The following is a 20,698-nucleotide window of genomic DNA, read 5'->3' on the forward strand; positions in this document are numbered from 1 at the left end:
TCAAGTTTTCTAAAAGAAGAGAAACAAAAGTGTGTTAAAGAGTTTAGCCCAGCTCTAAGGCTTTCAAGGGCATTGACCTATAAATTCAGTCGACAGGCCCTAAGTGGCAAATTCAGTCAAGTCTAAACAAGTTGCCTAGAGAGGCAGTAGATGCCCCTTCCCTGAAAAAAAACCTGACCTAGTTGAAGATGTCTGCTCATTGCTAGACTAGATGGTGTTTAAAGGTCCCTTCCAAGCCAAACTGTTCCATGATTCTAAATTCCTCTTCAGATCCTGGGACTAATGTTTTGCACTGGCTGACTCAAGGCAACTGAGAGCCACCTAGGAAAATAATGTCTCCATTTTATCTTAGGAACTGCTATGGCTCTGTGTATCCATCCCTGTCCCTCCTGCAACACAGTTACGTAAAGAGGTACTGAACACTTCTTCAGGATGTGGGGTGTAGATAGAAAGGGCCCAGTGAGGGTCACAAGTATGTGCTGGCAGTGTGGACTGAGACCCACAGGGGGACTGGGGAAGGTTTACTGTCTTCAACAACAACAAAGGCAATGGCCATGCTCCTGCCCTTCGAGGTGTACTAGGAAGAGGACTGTGAGCAGCAGGTACTTTTCACTGGCATATGCCAGAGTCTGCAGGAGGTCTTTAGGAAAATGCAAGGGTTGTAGATGGCCTGCGTTCATGGGCAGTGGTCCATAAGGAGGAGTGTATCTTCTGAAGCCATTGCAGTTCCCTATTGCCAACATGCAGCTGAGTGGGACTTTTCTACAGGGCCCCCTATATCTAGAGTAGGAAAGGAGGTCTTTCAGAACAGGTGGCAAATGGGTAAAACCTAAGTGAAGTGCAAACCTGGAGACCAAGACTGTTAGTGCCTGGCACTAGGGGGTGCAGTGCATGACAGATATATGTGGATTGTGGGTAACCATGGGAGTTATTCTAGGTGTAACAGTGACAAATTATACACATTTTGTAAAATTTTCACACACGAAGTCTTTCAAAGCTTGCAGCAGGGTGGGAACCCCTATTATGTGGTTATCTGGTCAGCTTCCTTTAAGGAGTTAGGATGGAAAGAACCACATTGTGTGGTGATGCTTGGGGTTTGTGGTGTGATTTTTATCTCAGCATTGTTGTGATTACTTTTTAAAGGTAAACTCTTGCTACCAGTGCCTTGACAATGTAACAAAGAGAAACTTTCTGCAACAGAAACAGTCACTGAAGTTGCGATGCGTTCTTGCAGATAACAGATAAATGAAAAGTTATTAATGAAAATTGCAAGGACGGGTGAAGCAGCACAATGCTGTCTTGGACTTCCAGAAACACTAAAGTGGCTGGAGACACACATGGGCTTTTCCCAACTGACTTAAACAGCTTTTGGAAACCCTGTCTCTCAAGTGTATCCAAGCCAGGTTTCACTGTTGTTGTTAGTGGACTTAGCTCAGGCCTTGATGGATTTGGGGAGTATAAAATGAAATCACAAATATGTAACTAAGTCTCCTCTGTCTTGTGTCTGTCATTCAGAATCACACAGGTTACAGCCTTGGGAACAAAGTTCTTTGTACACGCAGGCCAAGGCTACCGAAGGCAGCAGTCCCACCTGCAAAGGTGAGATCCCTCGCTCACTCTGCTGGGTGCCAGAGCAAAGGCAACCATAGCCGGGCGCCCTGCAGTGTCAGCCCCGAGCTCCTGCCGCGAGGGGCCGGTGAAGGATTTTTATCCCCTTCCGCGGAGGGGCTTCCAAGAGCTGCCTTTCAGGCCAAGCTCACCTGGACTCCGTGACAGGGGGAAGCAGCACTGCCGAAAGCGCTGTAGTCCCGGGTGACCGCCCAGCCCGGCCCTGCAGCGGAGCCGCCGGATCGCGGCGAGCCCCGTGTCCCCGGGCCCGGGCGGCGCTGCGGCTCTGCGGCCGCGCGGGGGCGCTGCGGGCCGGCCGCTGAGGCGGCGAGCGGAGCGGCGCAGTGCAGGTGGAGCCAGGCCGAGGGGATGGGGCCGTGCTGGGCGTGGGGCCAGGCCGTGCCGATGGGGCCGTCCCGTGCAGCCGAGTGTCCCACGGCGGGCTAGCCCTCAGCCCGGTCTCGGCACACCCGAACTCCTGGCTTGCAGTGCAGCCCTTCAGGGCCACCCTGCACGGCCCCACGTCGGCCCTCACGAAGGTACGGCTGCTCTCTGTGGTTTCCTAGAATCCCACACCAGCCTGTGCACGTGGCTTTATGTTTAAAGGGCTTTAGGGTTTTTTTTTTAACCAGAAAGAAATTCTGAAACTGCACAGCAGAGAGCAGTGCAATGTCAGGGTCGCCAATGCCTGCGCTTGGAGGGACAGAACAGGTTTCTCAGGGCTCAGGAGGTTCTGAAAGCATCATAGCCAAGCAGGGGGTTTGGTGTTTTTTGTAGGTATTTGAACATTGTTTATCTGTTCTTGCTAATTTGATGAGAAGGAGCAAGCTGTAAAAACAATCCTTCCAGTAGGCCAGGAAAGACCAAGAAGTGATGGAGCTCAAATAGAAGTCACTTCTCAGGGCATCACTACAAGTGTGTGGCCGATGCAGTCTCAGAGGTGCTGTCGTGAAGAGTGGAGGAGGAACTCCCCCAAGGCCCTACAGAACTTGGCAGAGTTTGCTGCCACTCAGATAACTGAGATAACCAACTTTAAACCAAGGAGTAAATTCTGTCTTGCAAGAGAGAGGATGGGAGTTGACTCTAAACCTTTCTGACATATTTTCTGTTTGTCCCAGAGTACTTTTAACCCAGTGAAGCAGAGCATTAAATAAAGCCTTTGGTGTGCTTCAGGATCTCACTGTAAGGCAGGGGTCTAGGCACACTTCTTTCAACTAGCTTGGATGCTGTCACAAAACAAAAAAGAATTTGCAGCAATTACTAGAGTGACAACGAGCAAAAAATAGAAATCAGATATCTATATTCTCTAGAAAACGTGATTGAAATGACAACTTTAAAACATGACTTTAACCGCAGTGATCACACTGCAGATCACCATAAGATATTCTGATGATTTGGCCGGTGTCATGTCAAGACTGCAGATTTCCTCACTGAAGGTGCCATGCACCTCTCTGCTCCTGGGAGACACAGCACTGGAGCAAAAAGAAGGAGCTCTGCTGCTGCCAGGCTCGTGTCTCGATTAGGTGCCCTGTGTCACTAGTGCTCTCTCAGTACAGTTTAGGGTGGAATATCCAAACCAGCTTTAACAGGATCACAGCATCAGCCTGAATGCAGGGAGTATCTAGTTACATTCAGACAAGCTCCCCAGTAGCTACCACACCTTTGTGCTCAGAATAAAACCTTACCAAGCTCTGCTCAGCCTAAGCTGTTCTCAGCTACTATTACTATAACAGCCTAAGCTGTTCCCAGCTACTATTGGTCTGGGTAGAAGTATACACATTGTATAGGAATGTGCAGTTCCCTGCTTGTCCACAACTGACTGAAAGGAACACGTTTTTCATGCTACATCTCTTTGATCTTCACAATTTGTTTGCTCATTATTAAAAATGAATGTTTGCTTAGGGGGCTTTTGTTGTCGTTACCCCAGTAATGCCTCATTTGGGTCTGTAGCTCCATGTGATCCTGAGTGAACCTCAGCAAAGCACACCCCTGTCCAGAGTAGAAGTCAAGCAGCTTGCTGGAGCCTGCTGCAGCATAGCAAGCTGAGGAAATAGAGGTGTCCATACTGTGTCCATAGATATTACAGAATCCTGGATTTTCTGCCTCCTCGTCAGAATCAGACAATTGCTCAACCTGAAAATGTTTGTAGGTTATGAGAGTCTTTCAGCATTCCCATATGTCTTTCCTCATGTTACATTCCTCACTAGGTACCCACCAAGGGATACTTATCTGAGGTAAGATACTGGTTTTTTTTAATTCTCAACTGGTACAGTCTTTACATTTATACTCACATTAATTTAGATGACTGTCAGAAAAGATGGAAGTTGGTGATTCTCTCTTCTCACTGTGTTGATACTGCTGCTAAACATTATTGTTACATTAGCATCTGGGGCTAATGGTAGTACTGTTGACAAACCTAACTTCAGAATTCCTCAGGAATCACCTTCTGGCTGGAAGCTGCCTTGCTTTGCTGCCAGGCCAGCAATGGAGCTTGTTGTGACCCAAAAATATGTAAGCACTGTTTTGTTGGTGATCATAATGTGATGATGAAGGAACTAATTTATTACTTTGTATGCTGGGTGTCGTGCTGCACAAGCAATCAACAAGTATGGGATTCTGTTGTTACAAGACCATGGATTTATGTTATATTGATTTAGGCATGTACTTCCACAAGCCATTGGTGATTCCCTTCCCTGCTAGGTAAGAAAAAAGCTGTAACCAAAAAAAAAAAAAAAAAAACCAAAAAAAAAACACCAAAAAAAAAAAAAAAACAACCAAAAAAACCCAAAAAAAAAAAAAGGCAAGCCAATCACACCACTCTATTTCTCATTAGGTTGCTGTGGTTCTGTGGTTACACTGTGTTTTCTAGTGACATCAGTGAGGGCTCTATAGTTCTTGAACAACTGACTGTTTTGGTACTTCTTTTGTTTGAAGAAGAAAAATAGTTGTAGGGGGAAAAATATATTTGGCCATTTGCATCTTTCCTTCTAGTTATGTTTTCATAAGTAGGTGATTAGTGCTAGTGGTTCCAGAGAAGACAGTGGTGATTTTATTATTAGCTTTATATCACACAGGCACAAATTGTTCTAGTTGATATGGAAACATAACTGGCTTTCCACAATGGAAATAAACATTTCATTATTTCCAGACTTTGAAAACTACCCTAGAGATCTCCTTTGGTCTATCTAGGTTTTCCCGTTGATTTTCAAGGCTGTTTGTGTTGCTTTGAGTTCTTCTATTTCTTCTGTAATACAGAACAGCTGATCATCCTTGTTAATGTGAACTCAAAAGTCCATAGGGCTTCAAAAAGTGACAGAGTAAATTCAAGGCAGAGAAATCCCTTGAGGCTGTTGAGGACAAATTCACCACCCTTTGAAGTGCCTGAGCTGCTGGTGAAGGAGGGCTGGAACAGTATTTTAGGAAGGTTTCATAGGATGCTGTCATTGGTTTTATACTCCTCCCTGCCATCTGCTCTTGGGCACTGCTGGGAAGTGGACAGCTGCTGCTGTGTCTTTTAGCATCATTCCCACCTTTTTCTGCCTGCCTGCTCTGTCTGGTTGTGAATGATGCCTACAGACACTGTAGTACTGGTTTTATTCGTATTCATTTATATTGTAGTCTTCCTGATTATTGCAAATAATGATCTTACCACATATGAAATAAAGAGTTACTGCTGCTGTGCTCTGTTAGGCATCAGTAGAACTGAGAGTCTTTTGGTATTCCCAGTGAGTTAACAGTGATTGCAGCAGGATTGGGAGCCAAGGGCACAGGCTGCTGCATAGTCCGCCAGTTTCAAAAACATGAACGATGGTACTTCACGATTAACTACTTACAAACAGTACAAATGAGATGCATGACTGCAGTAGGTGTGTGACTTGGGAAGGGGAAAGAAAAGCTCAACACAGTATTACCAGCACAGATAAAACTCCAGCCAGAAACACATTCAAAATACCAGTCCTTGGTAGGTGGCAGCACCTAAATTATTGGTTTTCAGATCAGAGATTTTTCTTGCATACAAAAGAATGGTGCTTGTTGGTTTTGATCCTTAAACAAACTGTTCCTTCTGTAACAAAAATCTGATGTGTAAAGGATGTTTAAGTGTCTGAAAATTATTGAAAGCAGTGATTCCTAGTTCTGTTGCAAGATAGATTCACAGTACTCATTACTAACTCTGCTGCTGATCCATGCTGTAACAGGACAGTGTTGGTAATGGCATATCCTCTATTGAAATCTCCATGGACTTTATTGCAACAAACAAAAATATTAGTACTTTTGCTATTAAACTTGCAAACTTTCAAGGTAAGAATTTCCCAATCTGTATCAGTACAAAATTGCCGCCTTTCATGAATTATCAGTAGACGTCAAGAAGGTCTGCCAGCCTTCCAAGTTTTCCACTGAAAGGGCAGAGAGTGAGGATAGTCAGTGCTCCAGGTATGCTGCTGCCTTTGGTGTCAGATCAGACACCAAAGTGTGTGTCTAACTTCCCAGCAGTACCACAGCCTTGGGCAAAGGCTTCTCCCTCCTGTCTCTGGTGCTGAACACAAGTGTTACTTTGACCCAAGGAAGGTTTTGGCATGCATGGTTTAATTGCTGCATTCACACACGTGTACACGTGCACAGAGGCTTTTTCAGTAGGTGGGCATTCTCTGTATGAGCTTTCTGGACATTTCTAGTTAAGTGAAGGTGACTAATTGCATCAACTCACCCCTCACTGGAAAGTGTTAGCCTTGTACTCACACATATCTAAGAAGAAATCAGGGCAGGAACTAAAGAGGGCTCTGCAAAACTTGTAAAATCTTGATTTGAAATTTTGCTGGGGTAATCTTTTTAAACATTTTATTACAAAAGGGCCAAGGGATCTCTAGCTATCACATATCATCAGTGCATCAATTTCATGCTGAAAAAGCTGAAAGTAGCACTTTAGCAAAACATGGAAATATTTTCTAGGCAGAAACTGGCAACACTGATTTTCTGATAATTTTTAGGTTTTACTTCAGAATAGTGTCAAGACAATGTATTGCTGAATAAGTGACAGGTTTTGTCAAGAGTATTTTTGGAATAAAGTGTGGGTTTAGATATCAAAGGAAGCCTCCAGGCATACTCAATATCGAGTTGTGCATATTTCATAAGCATATTTCCAGATTACCATATTTTATTGTATATGTTTAATAGATTTCAATCCTAAATTTACTTTCCCACACTACCTGTTTCACATGCAACAGGCTATTTCCAGCTTTTGTTCTTCCAGGTGTGGTGCAAAGACAGCTTTCTGCTGCACCTAAATATTTCACTAAACTTTATCATATTGTTACTATTACATGACAAGTAAGATTTTGTGACTTATTCATGAGCTTAGAGCCACATGAATAAGCTTTTAGTGTGAATCTGATAGTTGGCTGCATGTGCCAATGCTTTTAGTCCATATACTGGCCTCCATGGCTATTAAATCAAGTAAAGGAAGGATTAAGTTAAAAGGAAGTTAGGAAGACCCAAATAGGTCTAACTGGCAGCATCTAAAGTTCTATTTTTCCTAACAATGACTTGAACTTGGAATCATACAATGGTAATTGCTCATAGCATAATCAGATGAAAAAAGGCTGACTAGTCAGTTATTGAAAAGTAACTGGACCTTCATTAGCCACTCAGATGTCACAAACAACACAGAACACTTCTGGTTTAATTGTAAGGTGGAAAGAGCAACACAAGAGTCTTTGCTACATTTGGACTAATCTGGATTTTTTTATATAAAAGCTTCAATATCTTTTTTCTTTACAGTTTTAACACTCACATCTTTAATTTCTGTTCTTCTGCAAGGACTAGACTTAAATTTAGTTTTAAATTCCTACCTAAACTGAAAATCTGAAATTTTGACAAACTAGGAAGTTGAGAAAAAATAATTTTCTGTTTGGCAAAAAGAGCTCTTTTGTTAAGAGTTTGATATAGCTAAATATAAAGTTAAACACTATTTCAAAGAAGTCCAAGTATTTGATACAAAAATACCAACTAATTTCTTTTTTTTCTACAATCTTTCTATACACAAAAATTTGCCAAAATAAATATTAACATATTTACTGTGAGTGGAAGAGATTATTAAATTCAAGTACTTCATGTCTCTAGAGCAGATTAGGTGCTGAGTGTTCTGTGTTCTGCATGTTGAAAAGTAAACCAAGAGCATCCATGTTGCTGAATCTAAACCAACTTTTTGAGGGAGAGCCATTTCAAAAGGTGCCGTGTTTGGAGGTGCCATTCACGCTGTGTGCACCCAGGCTGACTCTCTCTCACTTCCTGCAGCCTCTTCCTTTTGCTGGCTGATTTCCACGGGTGCTGTGCAGGTTGTTCCCTCTCCTGCCAGTCATCCACCCTCTAGGTAAGACAGAGCCTGCATCCCCTTCTAGTCCAGAGAGTTGTTGGATGAGACACAAGCAATCGGGTCCTCTGGAGCATCCAGCACTGGAAAATAAACCAAGAAAACAGATGCACACACTTAGTATAGGGAATGCCCTCCTTCCAGGAAACAGAAAGCAGCTGCTTAAGGTGTATTTCTGACTGAGGCATCTGAAGCACCAGTGAAGCTTCTCTGTCAACTCCCATGAAAGAACCCCACCTTCCTTGTGACCAGTGACAGTAAAGCAATTGCTGTATTTAATGAAAGTGTGTAGAAGCCTGGTCTTTTTAGTCATAAAATATGAAGTAAAAACATGATAAAAAATAAAGCAAGTTTTTCTGAGAATTGCAGTATAAAGGATGACATTAATGTGAGGAATTTTTTACACCAGCTATGTCCCTGTGCCTTACATAAGAGAGAAGGAACAATATGAGTTTGTAACCTATTGGTGAAATTATAATAATGATTCTATGTTATTGCAGAGAGATGAAGAGGGAAAAGAGCTTAAGAGAGGTCTTATCTTAGTGAGAGAGTACTATAAAAAGACCAGACAAATAGTCATATATACAATATGATATAATTAATTAGTTTGGCATTATGAGAGAAAGGAAAATATTAATAATTTGTGAAGCAGACAGTCATCTTTGCTACAGAATTAAAAGTGAGAAAGCTCTTATAAATGCTACCCACACAATCTAACACCTCACCAAAGCTCAACTATGAAACCAACTTATTCTGCTGATTAGTGCTGTTCTAGCCATCTTTCCTGCATGTAAAACAATAAGTCAGCCAGTTATGAAGCTGTCGAATGTTTCTGAAGTGTCACTTACCAGAAAGATTTGATAACTTACAGAGAAATGAACTGTTTTTCTTCCTGATCTTGATTAAGTACTGCTAACATACCACGTTTTGTGACAGTTTCAATTGTGGATTATTTTTGGTACTTGTTTCCCCACCACGGAGTATTTTTACAACTTTTATCCGGCTCATTGCATCTACATTTTTTATCTGTATGATGCAAATAAATTGGACCACAGTACCACCAAGACCCTTTGTAGCACAGGAGAAGAGAAGGCCTATTTTTAATCACCTATTTGTTTGGCTTCAAATGAAGTAGAAAGATGACAATAGCAAGAACTAGCAGCAGCTCTGTCTTGCAGGTACAAAGGCTACCTCTGAAAGCATGCAAGATGAAAAAAGCTTATCAAAGCTTCTATGGAACTTCAAACACCTCAGCTTTCCCCACACAACAGCACATGGAAAGAGGTATCTGGAGTTGAGCTGGAGGCCAACAGAGACCCAACTTTTAATGTGACTTTTCACAGGGAGGAAGGATATTGAAATATTTCCTAAGCTGATGATGTTCCACTTCCACTAAGTGCTGTGGAAGTTAGTACATATCAATCCCCTCATGCTTTCCAGTTAGCAGAGGGAAGACTTTCTAGTTTGCACAAAAGTAAGCAGTACTTCTGCTGGCCCCTTTCATCACTAGTTCAAGGAAGTTACAAATTCCCAAGGAGAAACTCTACAAACAAGACTAAGGTGTAGTAAGATAGCAATCACCCATTGAATATAGAACAGGATTCATTTTTTGCCTGTGTGTACTGATCTATAAGAGTTTTTGGGGTCTGGCTACTGAGTTTCTAGTTTGAAAAAAACATGGATTATTTGCTCAGTGTATATATTTTTATTTATATAAAACCAGCAATCCTATATTTTTCATGTCAGTGGCAATCTTGGCCCAAACTTTAATATTCATATCCTATAGAAAACCTACATCCCAGGCACTGATCTGTCTGGGAAGAATAAAGCACTCTGCTGCTTGTTCCAGCTTTCCACCCAAGCTGCTGCATCGCGGGCTAGAGCATGAATGTCAGTAAATCCCACCCACAACACAGCATAGTCCAACAGATGTTACCCAGTTTCAGGTTTTCCCAGTTGTGTCATCTATGCTGTTAGAGGATGTGGTCTTCTAAAAGTATCACCTATTGGAATCATGTGATTATGTGAGAAATTCCATTTTCTTTGAAAGCAAGGTCTTGCTTTTAGCTGAATGAAGCAGACCAAACTGGACGTTTTCATATGCTACTCTTTAAAAACAGCAGTCAGAAAAGAATGAAGAGGAAAGGCCATCAATGAAGAAACTGAGATCTTTTCGTTCAACTGAAACTTCATAATCACTAAAAATGTTCAGTGAAATATAAAAACGTGACTATGATTAAGGCAGCTTGCTATAAAAATAGAAATAGAAATAGAATTATGTTTGAAAAGTCGAAAAAGGAAAGAATAGTGAAATTTTGAGGAGGTAACAATCTTTTAGTTCATGGAAACATCTGCCATATTACCTTGGCTGCAATTACTAATGATTCCCAATGAAGTTTTGTCCCTTTCCTAAACTTTTCCTTGCTTCTCCCCTCTAGTAAACAACAAAAATTTTTAATCTGCCTTCAGGCACAATTTTTAAATATCCCCTTCCTGCAATTTCTAAGACATTTTATCAATAACTGTTATGTGTAGGGACCCCACTGCTTAGCTGTGATAGAAGCTACCTCAAAATAACTTTTCCATATTCAAGAAAGAATGCAGTTTGCAAATGTCAACAATAAATTGGTTTCAGTAATGCATAAATCCATCTGCTATGCACCAGCCTTCTTTGGTTTGGATTTCATGTTACAACTCTTAGATACATCATCTGATTGCTGTTTATGCCTCTCCTAGAGGGAGAGCTCTTTAGTCATGGGTCAGACTGTTCCTGTCACAGGCAAAATCATCCATTTTCTGGTTGATTTTTCAGAACTCACTCCCCAGCAATAGCTTTTATCTAGTGAAAGCCTGTTATATCTTACTTTCCAAGGTACTTTGCCTCCAAACTTTACCTCAGCTCCTCACACACATACATTCTTTGGACCTGCAAAGCTCAAAATCAGTACTGAAGCCAGGAATTGTATCAGATCTGCTAGGAGTTACCTGGCCAATGCCAGCACTGGTTATTGGAAAACAAGAAATTAGACCCAAGGGAGTCTTGAGCAAAAGCCAGGACATTAGGAAGGATAGCAATAGGTCAGAAGGTCAGAAGTGTCTGCCCTTGCATGACCTAGGAGTCCTTGATGATTTTTGTTAAAATTTATTAAGAATCTGTGGAAAATAGCATTAATGGAAGTTCCCTACAGGCATCAAGGCCTGACAGAGTAGTGAGTTCAGATTCATATATTCCTTCAAAGAGTGGGAAATCTCTAAACCTAAAATGATAGACTACTCATTGCCTACTCACAGAGTAGCTGTATGGGAAACCTTTTTCATAGGTTTTTCTTTGTCACATAGGACTCTGATATTTGAAAATGACGCGGAAAGAAATTGTTCAGATAAAGAAGTGGATGAAAATGAAAGTAGAATATTGGAGGCTGGGAGTGGTGTATGCATATGCCATTGTCTTTGATGCAGACCTGTATACCTGTGAATTCCCACCCATCCAGCCAGAAACTCACACTCTCTGTTTCACAAACAGGCTGACAGATCTCCTAAAGAGGTGACGAGCACATCAAAAGAAGCTCTTCCTGATCCTCACCAAGCAGTATGGTCTCATAATTTGGCTATGCAGGTAAGATACTCAGTTGTGTTTTAAAACTCCCCATTCTAATGAGCAGAGTTCTGAGACCAAATCCTTTCATCTTTGCTTTGCACATTCTTCCCAGAAAGAGTCATGGTTTCCTCTTTATTGCATTTTCTGGGATGTACACTGATCTAGTATTTTCACCTTTCATTTTGGTACTGCTGTGATCTCACAGAACACTATATTTGACTCGTATATATAACAATTTTGGAGTGCTGATAGTGAATGATGCTTCTCCCTGCTATCAGGGAAAAGCACAGACCTTGAGGTTCTGGGAAGCATACAGGACAATGGAAATTTCCTGAGGTCTGGGCTGTGCCCTCACCAAGCTAGCTGCTGCATGAACTATAGGGAGGTAGGTATAAATATCATCTCTGCAGGTACTGAGGCTCCACTCATCTCTGTAGTGCCAGATATGAATGATGAGAATATCATTGTCAATTAAATCTGAACTGAAATCTCACTTTGGTCTTCACTGCCTGATATGCTGATTTGAGTGCACCTACTACCCTGCCAGAAAATTCAAAAGGGGAACCTGGCTTAGAACAAAAAAGTAATAAAGCATTATATAACATTCTGCTCAGTGGTAAGGAAAGCCAAAGAAAATTAAGCACTACAGAAACAAGAGGAGGTTGGAAAAAGTAACAACTAAGGATGAAGAGAAGATCAGAACAGAGAATCTGGGCAAAGTAATTTCTTTGATAATTAATAAACACCATAATTTTAGAGATTAATAAGATAATTAATAAGAATCAATAATTATTTAAGTGCAGGAGAAAACACAAAATGTTGCTACTACCTTATGTAAGACTATTGTTTCTGTTCTGCTCTCCCAAGACCTTCACTATTCAGCTATTTTAGTAACCTGTTAGTTACTTATGGCAGAATGCTTCCCTGGTTGTTGCAGATTGAATGTCTCAAGGAAACACAGGTGTACCAAAAGGAAATTGTCCAGGTGGATGCAGAAGGCCTAGTTATGGTCAGCTTAGTGGTCAGAAATAGAGGTGAATTGGAATATGCACAGGTTCTGTGGTGACACAGATTCACAGCCAGCTGTGGCCAGATGTCATGAGGTTGTAGATACAGATCCAAAGCATCTCTTCACCCAGGAGGGATAACCTTGGAAAATAATGAACTTAAACTGCTTTTAGATTGCTTAAGAAAAGCAAGTGTAGAGAAATTGCCAAGGAAAGGAAATAAAAGAAACAGTTGATTCCTGACTAGAGCTCAGACACATGATTCACTACTTGCTATGGTGGAAAAAAATTGCCCTGGATAATTATTCATGCTTTCTACAGCTTCTGCAAGTGGATCCATGAGTCAAACCTATTTTTCATCATGGAGTCATGGAACACACTTGCCTGATCAGGCTGCATCTGAAAGGGCAGAAGTTTAGTCATTTTGCAATGACAGTAGATATATGATCTTTTACCATTTTTTATCCCCAAACACTGGATTGTGAAAAATTGGGGGGAAATACCAGACTAATGTCAGAATACTAAAATACCTTGAAAAGAAAGATATGTCATCAGATGCTACTTTTGCTTAAAGCAGCACTTGTATATCAACACTGAGAGAGCAGTTAGCACCTGCAAACACTGGCAAATTGAGAATGTGAATGTGTCTTTGCCCAGTTGGAGGTGGTGCCAGATGAATGGGCAAGAGATGGAAAGCAGACTAAAAGAGCTATGAGATCAGGTGTTCTGGGAGCTGCTGCCACTACAAGAACATAGAATAAAGGGCTCTGGGATTTGGCTGCACAGCTGTGCAGCCAAGAAGATGGATTCACAGCTGTGAAACAGGCACATGCTGCCAGTGTTTTGGGTTGCAAGGTGAAATTTTGATAGCAAAGAATCAAATTAATAGATAGTAGCTGAGAATTCTGAAATTGTTTTAAGCTCCAGTAGCTTTGTGTGTTGACTGGCATTTAGTGAGTGAGAGTGTCAGAGTGGTGCAAAGAAAACAGGATTTGAAACTAGGGCAAGTTTTTTGTTTAAACATGTACAGGAGGTGCTGTCAAAGACATTAAAGACATTAAAGCTACCTTCTGCAAGTGAGTTACTCTGATGGAAGTGAAAACATGATTGGTAGAGTGTCTGAAGCACATCCCAGCAGCTGTAACTAGACAAATAGAACTGACAGATTGTAATGGTGGCTGGCTGAGGAGGAGAGCTGAGAACGGAAGTGTTGGCATGAGCACACAGGCTGTCTCTGAAGGGCAAAACACAGGCTCAGAGAGGACAGGTTCATGTTGTCTTCACTGCTTTCTAACATGTAGCCACTTCCTGTTTCTCATTATTCTGAGAATGGTGAACAAGAAATGAACTCGAATTTGGGCAAAGCTTCAAGGTTTTTATTGAATGGTACATAACTAATAAACAAGATTATACACTGTCAGTATTTTCATGGAAAATAGACTTTTTAAACACAGCAACATACTTCTGCCTTTTGGATAGATGCTAATTTAGCATTTGTAAAACACAAGGCCCCAGCAGAGCTGGAGCATTCTCCCAACAAGAGGGCTCCTGCTGGTGCCTTTTCTCTAATCAAACTGTCAACGCTGGCTGCAAGACCATCAGTCAGCTCCATCACAGCACTTCTGGGACACAATGCTCAAGAGAGCTAAGATCAGGCTTCTAGAGCAGCAGTGTCATCAGTGCCAGCCTATGGGGAGGCCTCTGTGTCAGTACAGAGCACTAATGCCAGAAATTGAGCTAATAAATATCAATGCAGGGAAAAAAATCAACATTCCTTTGTACATTAGTGTGCTCTCCTACCTCACCCCCCCAGACTTGTGGATCAGCCTTGCAATGGCACACAAGTCTCTGTCATAATAGTGTTTGTTTCGGTTGATCAGTAGGCATGATGAAATTTGACAGTAAGATGCTCAACTGCAACAGCAATAGCTCTTAATGCTACCCACTTCTATATATACATATTACATATTGGTACAATACATCTCAAAAAAGTCAATGGCCTAATGTAGCCATCTTTATGTGATAGGGTTAATCTTCAAATATGAATACATATGCTATTTATTTTCCTCCAAATCATTGAAGTTACAAAGAATATTCTCTCACCTTCCTGTATGCCTTTTGTAAAAAGACAGTTAATTTATTTCTTTAACTGAAATGAATTAGCAGACACTCCATCCCAGCTAGGAAATGGTTTCTCTCCTTCCTTGTTACAGTTAACAGTGATATGGAATGGAATCACTTTTTTCTCTAGCTTTTCAGAAGGCATTTTCACATAGACTCCAGTAGTGAGACATCGTCTTCTCTTTATCTGTAACATATGGGAAGAAAGTAAATAAACAGGCAAACACAGCATAATCATTGAGCAGCACATTTTAGAGAAACCAATGGATATTCTTCCTTTACTGAGTAGAATGTATTCTAGACACTTTTCTCTGCTTCTTAATAGAAGATCTGTTAAGAGCATTTGATAGAGGATCAGGATGTACAGGGGCTATTTATGCAAAGGGGAATAAAAGAGTCCTGCCATTCATTTAGCTCTTTGAAGGTGCTTCTGCTTCAGAGTTCAGTGTTGGTTCAAAGCTAGGAGTGTTCACACCTGACAGCTTCATTTACCCTCTAGGGACAAGGACTGATTGAAAAATCATTGTTTGGTTTCAAGCTCAGGTTCATTTCTAACAGACTATGAGTGCTGCAGACCCCTGTGAAAAAAGGCAACCCAGGCTTACATTTTGCATACTTTTGTGCAGACATTTCTAGCTGTGAAATTAGAAATGCTTGAAGTTACACTTCCCCTATCCAAGGAGAAGGTTGTTTAAATTTGCTTTGCAGAGGTGAATGATGAGAAAAGGAAAAAATTAAATTCTGGGATTTTGTGTGACTCATTTGTGAAGAGAGAGTACACGTGAAGACTGTTGCCTTCAATCCCAAAAGCATCCAGGATTTTGCCTGGTTTTAAGCATCCAGCCCTATGCCAAGGCTCAGTCCAGCTGATGGAAGCTGGCTGCTTTCTAGTATGCTGGCAACACAAAGGAGCCATAAATAAATATAAGTAGCAGGTCCAGCAAGTTCTCTTGTTTTGCATTATTGTAATAACATTGCACTTGCAAAGTGGAGCATCCCACTGGGTTTGTTCATGGTGTTCTTCCCTGTTCTCATTTCTTTCTCCTTGTCCTCATCACATTATTAGCAGAAGGGGCATTATTAGCAGAAGGGGGCTGAGTTGATGGGACTTACCGCTTTGCCCACAAGAATGGCTGAGATGATGATACTGTAGAGAAAAAATCCTGAGGCAGTAGCTCCTAATACCCAGAGGTATATGGCAGTGTCTGGACAAGGTTCTGGATCTAAAACATATGATATCACACATGTCACGTCACACAAGTCTCATAAGGAAGGCCCTAGAGTCAGTGAGTCAGTCTCTATGCTGCTTTTCTCTAGCATGTGCTATCCCAGGATAACGCCAGGACTGAGCTCTGGGTCGCTGCCTACTCAACCTCCAGTGAAAAGAGTTTTTATCTGTAGAAGAGCTCACATCTTACTCTGACTTTTGCACTTCTGTATCTATGTGCCTAGACACAGGTGTACACTGCATGGTGTTGCTTATGCTATCATTCCTTGGGTATGACTTTGGGCATCTGCAGGGAGACCTGGACGGAATAAGAGCTAATCAAGATTTTCAGTGCTGAAACCAGTATTCACCCTCACTTCTTACAAACAGAACTCTGAAGACCTTTGAGATATAATAGCTGCTCCCTTAACTTGGAAGTATCCCAGTACTGTGAACCTGCTTGCCTTACCAATGACATAGAGGTGTGTGCCATTTCCCTTGTTCGTGAAATAGGGTGGGGGGTACATCCGCTCTATCTTGCAAATGTAAAGCCCGGTGTCACTTGCTTGCAGGCCAGCCAGCGTGAGGGTCACATTGTTTTGGCCAGGGGTAACGTGGCACTGAATGATCTTTTCCACAAATAATGTTTTGAACTCCATGGTGTATGTTGAAGCACAGATTTCTGTGATCTGGTCACCAGTCTGTTTAAGCAAAGTCACTCGAATTTCCTGTGCATTCCCGATGTTCTTGTATTTACACACCAAGCTGGCAACTCCTTGCCTGTTGGCCAGCACAATTGCTGGCTGAGTCACTTCCATTACTGTAAGGAAGTAAAGAGTGTGATGGTAAGTGAGCAGTCAAGAAAGGATCTGGAGTCATTTACTTCAAACCTGTACAGTAGGAAGGGAGTTCTGCCACTTCCTGTTATCCAGTATATATATATTTTTATATATATATATATATATATATATTTATATATTTATATATTTTTATATATATATATATTTTTTTATATATATATATAAAAAATAGGGTGATTCCTAGAAATGCTGCTTTCAAAGAAGGGACTCCAAGACCACAATTCACATTAGCAGTGCATTATTATTCTTTAAAAAGCTCAAGAAATGCTTTTATTACTAAAAATTATATTATAAATCTCAGCAATTACTTGTTGCTTAAATAGTAGTTTATTTGGCCCACTTAGGCAAAAAATGGCTTGCATACATTAGTTTTCCTCAACACCATCTTCTTAGTATACATAAGAAACTAAAAAAAAATGTATAGATGATAAGGTTGAAATTTTTAATTTAAAATCAGACTTTTAAACCACAATTTCTGCCTAGTAGAAATATATTTACATTTAGGAACACAAATGTTGACATCCTATATGGAACATGGAACAAAATTATTTAGATAACAGTAAAACTGAATAGAAAATCTGTTTGTATACTTTTGTTTCTGACCTTTTTTCTCCTTACTTTTAACTAGCTACTCTTAAGCCACAGTATACACAGCAACAATATATTTCCCAAGCTAATATAACAGCACATTACAAAGCCTGATGAACAGACTGCAAAAAAAAATCTTAAGGGGAAATTACTGGACCATGTACAACCTCACTGACAGCTTTTTGCAATTTCTATATTCTATCATGACACATGATGGGATGGCACTGTCTTTTGCTTTAGTAAGCTGTGAGGACTCAGCATTGTTTTTTAATCTCATTTTATATCAGTCCGTTTTGGGGCAGGGTTTATCTTGTCAGTTCTGCAATGCAAGAATTCCAGATGAAGAGTAGAATTTCTCCATGCATTCAAACCCCTCTACCCATGTTATCAGCTGTCACAACTTCACTTGCAGGGCCTGGTTTTTCAAGATCTTTTCTTCCTTCTTGAACTACTCTGAATGTTGCCCAGTGTCCCTCAGATAGTACTGCTCTAAAGTCTGTGTCTGGTTTTCCAGACATCTTGCAGTGCACCAAGACCTCGCTCCCATTAGTCCTGTGTGTCACCCTGTTGTACCAAGTCTGTCTCCTGCAAGGACATGAAACTGAAAACAAGTCAACAACCCCAGATACTTGCCTCCTTCATCTACCCACCTTCAGCAATGGCAGTGGCTGTGCAGAGAAAGCCCACGGTGACCAATATTGAGAGCATTCCTGTGCTGGGACAGGCTGAAGGTGCTGATGCCCTTAGAGTTTAAGACAAACTGGAACTCTCAGGACTGGAAAAGAGGTGACACCTTTCAGGATACTGAATCTTCGAAATGTTTGAACCCACACAGAGCCAGTGTGTATATATAGCTTTGATCCCAGATGCTGTACCTGAAAGTAGTATGAAGCTTTGTTTTGGTTTTACGAGAAAGGAAGCAGTGGGTTTGATTAGTACGTGCACAGTTAACCTCAAACAGTATGAACAAAAACAACTATGCAGCACATGGAAAATATATATTCAATCTGAAACTGCCATCCATTCTGCTTTAAGAACTGTGGGAGGAAAGGTAATCATCATTAGAGCAGTTCAAATCCCTTTGGAGGTGCCAGCTTGCAGAATCATAGCACTTAATATTTTAGCAATCATCAGGTATTTCCGACCAGGACAACAAGTAGAGAACTGTACTTCTGCCTAATGTGGCACAGTGAATCCCTGCAAACTAGACTTTTTATGGAGGACTTGCTTCCACCCCAAATTCCTTTGCTTGCTTTAATATTAGTGCTTTTGACGTTTAAAAATTGCTACCCCTTCTAAAAACTGATTACACTTGCAATTACTTCATCTTTTTGTATCAGCAATGTGACTTGAATCATAACCCAGCCTCTTTAAACTTTCCTGTTTCCAAGAAAAAATTATCTAGGTTTATAGTTAATGACTTCCACATCTACACAGAACTTTGCTACCTATGGACTTTACTGCCTAACTACCTTGACATCAATGATGAAAAACACTGCAGGAGCTTTGATTATTTCTATCTCTGCTTAGAGCACCTGCATCATTTCAAACCTCAGTGAAACAGGTTTTGCTCATGGACCTTTTAAAAATCATGTAGGCTCTGAAAATTGTTCTGCTTTTTTATATTATAAACTGTCATATCCCTGAATCATTGCCTAAAGAAGTCCATAAAAATGAGAGGTCACTTCAGCTATCCTGAAGGTCGGCATTCTTTTTTTTTAACCCACACTTTGAGAAGTTCTTTTAGAAGGTGCTTCATCATTTATATATGTAGATCTAGTAGATTGCAAAGACCTGCTTTTGCTCTGTGACCTAGAAAAATTAACCGCATTAGTTATTGAACACTAGCCAGTCCAATCCAAAGATCTGGGATAAATACTTAGTCTTCAAATCACATAAATAGTTAATGATGTAAATAAGCTTACTGCTTCCATGCCTAGGTTATGCAGTATTTGTTTGCAATGACAGGTTGACAGTCGTTTTATTCTTAACCAGCATTCAAAACAGAACTGATTATAAAAATGCTGCTATGGGAAAATGAAAAACTGCACCCTAATAATGAGACAGGCACATATTGTATTACTGGTTAGACGAGCTTAAATCAATTTTAATATTAAATGTAAAATAAATGCTATTGCAACATCATGTACCAGAATATCAGTGAGATTTATGGCATGAAATTAGCAGTTTATGCCTGACATTTTCATATCTGGAGTAGTAACTAAATTATCTGCCCTTTGTATCTTTTGGGCTTGGGTTTTGCATGCAGTTAAACAAATGATGCATTTGAGTTTCATCAACTATGGTGTCATCTCCTGATAATTGATTGAGACTGCTAATTGATGGTGCAATTAGCCACTAAACACTGGCAAAGAATTGCCATGTAAAGCTCAGTGCTCATGCCACACATACCCATGGGACCTTGCCCTGCTAGAGTGACAGGCAGCACTCTGGAACTCCTCTCTCTCTCCTGTTTGAGACTGTTCTAGCAAGCTTTGTTTCCAGTGGTACTCATCGTGTTTCTTGGCTGTTTTGTCCTCAGGATGTATTTTCAGATCCACAGCTTTTTCCTTTTTACCCCTGTTCCTCCTTAAAAGCCTTGTGTTATGATAATTAGTTTTCTAAGTAAAGCACAACATGTCTCCCTTTGGAGTCTCTTGAAGTCGTCTCTGTCTTCACTGCCCAAGTGAGCCCAGGCTACCTTTAGTTATCCCTTCCAATGGATGATTGCCTTGCCATGGTGCCCTCTACCCTTCCTGATCAAACTTTGGCTCTTGAGTTAATGTATGCAGACAGCAGGTAGATTGTGAAGTAGAAGAGATCTTTTTCCAAATAAGATCTCACTTTCACTGCTCCCATCCTTTCCAGCTCAGTTACAGCATGGAACAAGGTATTGATAACAGAAGGAGTTCTCCACTAAAATAAAATCCACAAAAATCACTGGGGACACCTTTTCTGTCCTCTGTGTCCCTTATCTAACTACTTTTCAGCTGGTCAAGAGTCTCTGGACTTCTGCTTGCCCTTCCTTCCATGAATATATCATATGAAAAGGCCATGCTTTGTGGGCTACAACCACTGGACCTATCTTACCTAGTTACTGCACCTTCTTGTCTGTGTAGTCTGGAATCTTCCTGTCCTGACTCTTTTATATTGGGAACTCTACATCTTTCACCCTTTCCCATGAATGGAACCTTACACATGGTCTAGTGGCCAGACAAGGGAATGGCTGAAAGAAGAGCCCTAATTTTGACTTTGAAATTCAGGTCTTTAGAGTGAAGTTATTCCTCAGGCTGTTTCTAAAAGCTTGTGCTTTGTGCTCCAAAAGATCAATGTGATATCCTT

General features: G+C 40.8%; 1 protein-coding gene across 1 annotated transcript; it reads right to left on the reverse strand.

Moving 5' to 3' along the window:
- Nucleotides 1-14,717: 14,717 nt before the first annotated feature.
- CTLA4 (cytotoxic T-lymphocyte associated protein 4) lies at nucleotides 14,718-18,064 on the reverse strand. The gene is made up of 4 exons (XM_058028325.1): nucleotides 18,007-18,064; nucleotides 16,378-16,728; nucleotides 15,815-15,924; nucleotides 14,718-14,888 (listed from the first exon to the last, which is right to left on the reverse strand). Exons 1-4 carry the CDS (start codon nucleotides 18,062-18,064, stop codon nucleotides 14,718-14,720), a joined length of 690 nt encoding a protein of 229 aa, XP_057884308.1.
- Nucleotides 18,065-20,698: the final 2,634 nt, after the last annotated feature.

The sequence above is a fragment of the Melospiza georgiana genome, chromosome 7, assembly GCF_028018845.1.
Source record: "Melospiza georgiana isolate bMelGeo1 chromosome 7, bMelGeo1.pri, whole genome shotgun sequence".
Classification (NCBI taxonomy): Eukaryota; Metazoa; Chordata; class Aves; order Passeriformes; family Passerellidae; genus Melospiza; species Melospiza georgiana.